This window comes from Balaenoptera musculus, chromosome 1 (genome assembly GCF_009873245.2).
Source record: "Balaenoptera musculus isolate JJ_BM4_2016_0621 chromosome 1, mBalMus1.pri.v3, whole genome shotgun sequence".
Classification (NCBI taxonomy): Eukaryota; Metazoa; Chordata; class Mammalia; order Artiodactyla; family Balaenopteridae; genus Balaenoptera; species Balaenoptera musculus.
This window is the reverse complement of record NC_045785.1, coordinates 109,161,236-109,167,420: the sequence shown is the minus strand read 5'-3', so window position 1 is coordinate 109,167,420 and position 6,185 is coordinate 109,161,236. Positions and strand designations below refer to the sequence as shown.

At 42.7% G+C, this 6,185-nt stretch overlaps 1 protein-coding gene across 2 annotated transcripts; it reads right to left on the bottom strand.

The window, feature by feature from the left end:
- Window positions 1–370: 370 nt before the first annotated feature.
- Window positions 371–6,135, bottom strand: MLLT11 (MLLT11 transcription factor 7 cofactor). 2 transcript variants are annotated; one of them, XM_036873521.1, is made up of 3 exons: window positions 6,038–6,135; window positions 5,349–5,421; window positions 371–1,683 (listed from the first exon to the last, which is right to left on the bottom strand). In XM_036873521.1, the coding sequence occupies exon 3, from the start codon at window positions 1,675–1,677 to the stop codon at window positions 1,405–1,407; it is 273 nt and encodes a 90-aa protein (XP_036729416.1). In that variant the 5' UTR covers window positions 1,678–1,683; window positions 5,349–5,421; window positions 6,038–6,135; the 3' UTR covers window positions 371–1,404. The 2 variants fall into 2 exon arrangements, with proteins under 2 accessions (XP_036729416.1, XP_036729408.1); XM_036873513.1 differs by lacking the exon at window positions 6,038–6,135 and having other exon boundaries at window positions 5,349–5,533.
- Between the last annotated feature and the right edge of the window lie 50 nt (window positions 6,136–6,185).

Sequence of the window (6,185 nt, the reverse complement as noted above, 5' to 3'; positions counted from 1 at the left end):
AGATAATGTATTTGGGTTAATTCATTTATTTTGTTAGGCACCCAGGCTGAGATAATTCAGTGCAGATTTAATGCCATAGGTGCCTTCTGAGGCATCTGGAATTGTTACCTCAAATAACGTTGGTAGTCAGTGGGCAAGCACAAGAGTGGTTGGTTACAGCTTTCTCCCAAAATACTTTAAATAATTTTAAGCTGATTTCACCCTTGTTATCTATCTGTTCAACCTGAAATTCATCATTTTAATGTATAAAGGCTACTCAAACCCTCCTCAAAGTTGAATATTAGATAAAATATATAAGCTGAACTTGGAAGCAAGGCTAATTTTTGAGATCTATACTGCTTCCTTGTGAAGAGAGAAAACTAGAATCCAGTCCTGGGATTGAATGTCTTTATTAAAGAAGTGATTAAGTGGCAGCACAAATCAGCAGCAATAATTTCGGAAGGAGTGGAGACAAGGTGTAGGGTCAGAGTTGATTGTTCATTTCATGGTATCAAGGTAGCTGAAGAACTGTGCCTGAGGCCCATTTGATCATTATTCTACATTGCAAATGCAGGAGGGCAAAACTCAAATACTAAGGACCAAACCCTACTACGCCTTTTAGAAACTGAATAAAACCCTACAAATTATCATAATAGTCAGCAGGATTGCCTCTTAAGATTTGAAATCCCAGTGGTTTTCCCTCAGCTAGAGTTTTCAGCCCACAGGAGCAAAATTGTAAGGTAAGCTTGAAGAAGGAAAACCCTTTTGAGAGAGCATAGCTATTTCTGAAATGATTCAGTGCTTTCCCCTATTGTCATCTCCCATGATGTATTATTTCCCCTTGTTTTAAACCTTTATCCCCAATTTCTCTGAGAAAAAGAGTGTATTACAAGAAGGAGCAGGATCGCCTTAGCCTTTTAGAGATCCTACAGTCTTATAGCAGATAATCTCAAACTAAAACTTACAGGGTTTTCATCAACCCTTGAAGAAATATTTGTGTTTACTGGCCTGGAGCAAGAAATTAGGAAGGTTTGAGCAATCTCTGAAGCTGATTAAAATGAAGTAAAAAAAAAATCAGTCCTCCATTTTGCACTCCATACTACTCTCTGGTGCCGTCATCAGGCCTGTTTTCTGGAATTAATATCTGGGGGGAGGAAAGGAATCCCTGTGACCCAATACTCCATTGCTTGAACCCTTTACTTTGTGGCTTGATGGTTTTTGAGAGAAACTGATAAGAAAGAAAAATAGATAAATTAAATAAATAAATAAATAAATAAATAAATAAATCACAACTCTGGCAGATTCATCAGCACCACCTCAACACAATAGAGGGGAGAGAGCAAGACTGATAGGGTAAAAGGGTGGAAAGGAGGGGCCTGAAAGGGCAGGAAAGGAGGGCAAGGTGGTGGGAGAGAGGTCTTGGGCTTAGAGCAAGTCCAATTCAAAGGAGTGGATGCTGGCAATGGGAGCTCTCCAAAAGTTGAAGGTGCTGTACTCGAGGAGGGCATCGCCTTCAGGGTTCTTCTCCTGCTCTGCTCCGGTTGCTTGCCCCGTCGTTTTGCCAACGCTGCTGTCCTTGATCTTGTAGGTGGACGTATCTGACAGACCCAGGCCTTCCAGCTCCGACAGATCCAGTTCTGGAATGGGCATCCTCCAGAAAAGAAAGGAGCTGTACTGGCTACTCACAGGGTCCCTCATAACTTCCTAGAAAGAAACCACTTATCAGTCTTCATGGTATTGCCACCTCTTTGCGGCCCATGGCCTTTCCTTACTGAGAAACTTTACATCCCCATTTGCCTCTGTACATAATCCAAGTTCCCTAGGACAAGCTTCAGGAATCTTCCTCTATTACCATTTTCTACCATTTCCTAACTCCTCCCCATCTTGGAATGACTTATTTACTGCCTACTGCTTGGGTCTGGTTTTCAAGGCCTTCCAGAATCTGGCCCCATTCTTCCTAGCAGTAGTACGTTCTCTGCTACAGCTATGCTTATTCCTGTCTTTCTTAACTCTCTCCACTCTCCACCTTAAAATACTATCCAAGTTTCAAGACTCCATTCAAGTCCCTAGAGGAATCTTTCCCCTGAACTCTTACTATATTTCATATTCTTGATTTCTTCCTGCCTTTGGTTTAATAGGTCATGGTACCTCTGAAAAGAGTTTCCATGATTTTTCTACTTTCTGTTTTCCTCCCTGCTTTCTAAACCCTACTGTAAACTCACCTCTTCCTGGACATCCTTAAACTTACTCAGCTCCATCTACCCTATTTCTTCCAGTATCTCCCACAATGCCTGTAGAGTTTTACCTGACTATATCAGTTTGGGGTTACAGATCACTGTTACATGTCTTGTATAGGGATAATCTTATCTCCTTCAAGGAACTGAGAGTTTCCCCAAGGGTAAAAAGCAGTCTACTTTGTACCTTCTTCACAAGTGCTGGGCTTTAAACACAAAAAACACTCAAGGCTGCTGACTAATTTTCCCTTAGTATTTAATACAATGAATACCTTGCCACTCTCATTTATAACCCCACAGATAAACCTTAACAGCCTATCTATTTCTCTCTAGCCTACCTCCCCTTCAGAACAAAATGCAGGTGCTAAAAGAATTTTCCTATGCCATAACAGGATCGCTTCTCTGACCCAGTGCTAGAATACACCTGATGATAGAGCAAATGGATTGGAAATTTCGGGTAAGGAAAGTAAAGTTTAGATTCGAAGGAGAAAATCTTTTAACAGAATTAGATACTTTTCCATGTTTTAATGAGTACTTCTCTCACCTTTCCTGCCCGTTCCACCCACACCCTGAACTTAGACTATTATACCTCCCTGCAGCCTCCACCCTGCTGCTTACTAACCAAGGGAAGGGGCAAGAAGCATTAGTTGAAATGTTCCCAAAGGAGCAGAAAGAACATTCCACTGCCTCCAAAAATAGAACCCCCATTTCACAAGGCCTTCCTCCAACAGAGTCCACTGGCTCTCGCCAGGCCTTGAGACTCCTAAATAGTGGCCTTAAATAGGTTCCACAATGCCCCCATATAATGTGGCAGAAAAAGTAGGCCTTAATCTAGAATTCAGTTATGTGTGAGTGTAGGGGCTTTAGGAATGGTAAGTGGGTAGACTAGGATGTTTTTAATGTTAGAGTTACTCTTTTTCTTCTTAGGTTCAAGCTCCAAAATAAACCCTGGGAACTGAGCATTACTCAGCAGACAAGCTGCTTAAAAGGAGGGTAATTCAGGGGCTGGAAAAGGGTGGGGGAGCATGTTGAAAAGGTGAGGTCATCATCCTATGATATTCAGCCCTGATCATCTCCACAGTAATTTGCAGAGGCAAGTGCACAGAAAGCTACAAAAAATGTTGTTCCTATCAACCAGCCAACCCTGGCTTAGTCTGGGACTGTAGAGATTGTAAGAAGCAAACCTTAGGCGTCAGCAGCATTACTGACTTCTTCCCATGGGGATTTTTTTAAACTAACAGTACTAGTTGTTTCCCAATCTAGCTGGCTTCTTTTATATCCCCTCCCTTACCAGTCCCCTCCAGAGTGAGCTTAGTATAATGCTGGGCACATAATAGGCTCTTTAAAAAATAGAATCATAGGGGGGAAAAAAAAAGCATAGAATTTTAAAACTAGAAAACACCTTAGAAATTATCCAGTCAGTTTGGATAGGGTCTCATAATTTCCAGTCTGATTCTTTTTTGATGTGTTGTACATAGATAGTTGCCTGCAGCTTTTTATAACCCTATACCAATATTCTCAAAACTTGCAAGAATTTTTAGTTCCTGAAGAACAGATATTCAGTGGGTTAAGTGTGATTCTGATATGAATGGTGAAAATGCAAAAGGCAGAAGAGAGGAAGATAGGATCTGAGAAAGGGAAAAAGCTCTTTGACAAACTGACTCCTTTTCTTCAAGCAGTATATGTATAAAAACAGTCCAAACAATTCTGAGTGTCTGGCAGAGCTTCTCTTGCAATTAAAAAAGGTAAAGGAAATTGTACAAAATATTAACTTAAAAGGCCCAAAATCTCTAGCCATGCCATTGATTCAGAGACATGTACAGAGTACCAAATGCATTTCGGAAAGGCACTCAATCAAGTATATACAGCATTTAAAATCAAGTCAAGAACATTGACTGCACCGAAAATTGACGCTAAAATACCCGAACATTTTAAATTTAACATAGTATGGATTTAATTCCCAAATACCCAAATTTTGCACAGGGTCCCTTTTCAGCTAGCTTTCTCTTCCCCAAATATTTTCTACCCATAGCTCATCTATCTTTATATCTCTCATTTACTTATCTTAAAGGGCTTGGACAGTGCCTTGTACCACAATATATGTTCAATAAATGCTTCCCACTATCCTTCATTTTAAATTATTCAGGTATTTTAGGCAAAGGTAATTTCTAAATATCACTGTCTAGTCTTAGAGATACACAATTAGCAAATACATAGCATAAAGTGGCTCTCTCTGAGCCACACAGACACGCCCAGATACCCTTTGTCCAGATCCTCAGTGGGACTCTAGGGCCTACCCAACAGGGCCTTGCTGTGTCATGCTGCCACTGTAGAGGGGAGGACAAGGGATGGTGGTGGAGGGGAATGGAACCTCTCTGGCATCTCATTATATGTGTCTCATTCTGCTGCAAATAAGCATTCCTTTTCCAGAATCTGCCCCCATACCTAGCTCTTGTGGACTGTACTGATTTCAATATGGGATCAGGCAGTTCTCCAGCACAGAAGCCCTTACCTTCCTACCTCAAACTGCCTCTTTCTTTGGAAAAAAGGTTTGGGAATGGGAGAAGGAGACTGTTAAAAGAAAGATCAGGATTAATCTCAATATTATCTCAATATTATCGCATATCTCTCCCTCCAAACTCCTTCCTATGGAGACAAATAAGTTTGGGGTGAGGGTAGACACATCAGTGGAACACAACAGAAAACATTTGAAAATACAGGGAAGTAGAGGCTAGAGTGGTACAGTAGGACTAGAGATTCATCAAAAACCTGGAAGAACAAATTGACAGCTTGAAAAGGAAGATGTAGATTACTAAACTGAAGATAATAAAATAATTTTATTATCTTCAGGACAATAAGTTATAGGCAAACTGACAATTGAAATAAGGAGATAAATGCTGAGAAATAACTACATGTAAATTGTTAGAAATTAATATCTGTGTAAAGGATTATAAGGCATGGATGGAGATCTTAGCAAAGATGTAAAACGGTGAACAAATAACTACCTATTGTTCACAGCGCCGCCTTCGCTTCTCTTGAACTGTACCCCAACCCCATCCTCATTTGGGGTCTTCAACCTAACTAGAAGCACCTACTATCTTTTCTGCCCCTTGCCGCCGCCCCGGTTTCGTTTACCTGTTATCAGTGAATTATTAGCGTGTTCCAAAGATGGAGGGAGTACTTCGGGGGCTCCGACGTCTGCTCTGGGCTGGAGAACAAGAAAGCTGTTGGGGCTTTGACGGCTTTGTCTTCTCACTCCCTCTCTGTTCGGTGACTGAGTCAGTCTGCTCAGTCTCCCCCTGCAATGCAGCCCCTCCTAAGAATGGCGGAAGGACTCCCCGCCCCCTCCCGGCCTGACTCGGCTAATTCAAATGATAGGTTCCAGAACACTTGAGGGAGGGAGACAGGACTAAAGCATCTCCGTAGGCTTATTGGTCTGATTCCCGAGCTCTTCCAGCTCCCCCGTGCAGACTGAGGGTGTAATGAATGAGTAGTTAATTGTCCTCTAATTTTAGGTGTATGGATTAAAAATCTTGACTCTAGACAACGTGGAGAAGAGGAGTGTCCCTTTATTCCCCAATTTAAGGATTTCAGGTTACCCGAAGTGTTTTTGAGATCACAAAAATTTTCCCTCCGTCCCTCCCGATTTGCCTTCCCACCCTCACAATGGGTAAATAAACCTAGCCCTATTGCATTTGCGGTAGGGCACAGGAACATCGGGGATGCGTGTGCTTCTGCCAATCTCTGAACTAGGTGGGGGCCGGAGGATTTAGGGGCTCCGCTTCCTTTCGCCCCGCAACGCCTGACGCGCAAACGGAACGCACGATTCTGGAGAGTCCAGCTTGGGTGCCAGGCCTTCCTCGAGGGTCCGCTTTCCCGGGTTTTCCCGGCAGGGGCGGCGGCCCTCGGGGGCTTCCGAGGCCCCTCCCACGTCCCTCCGTCGTGCAGCGCCACCTCAGTCCAGAGCGGGGC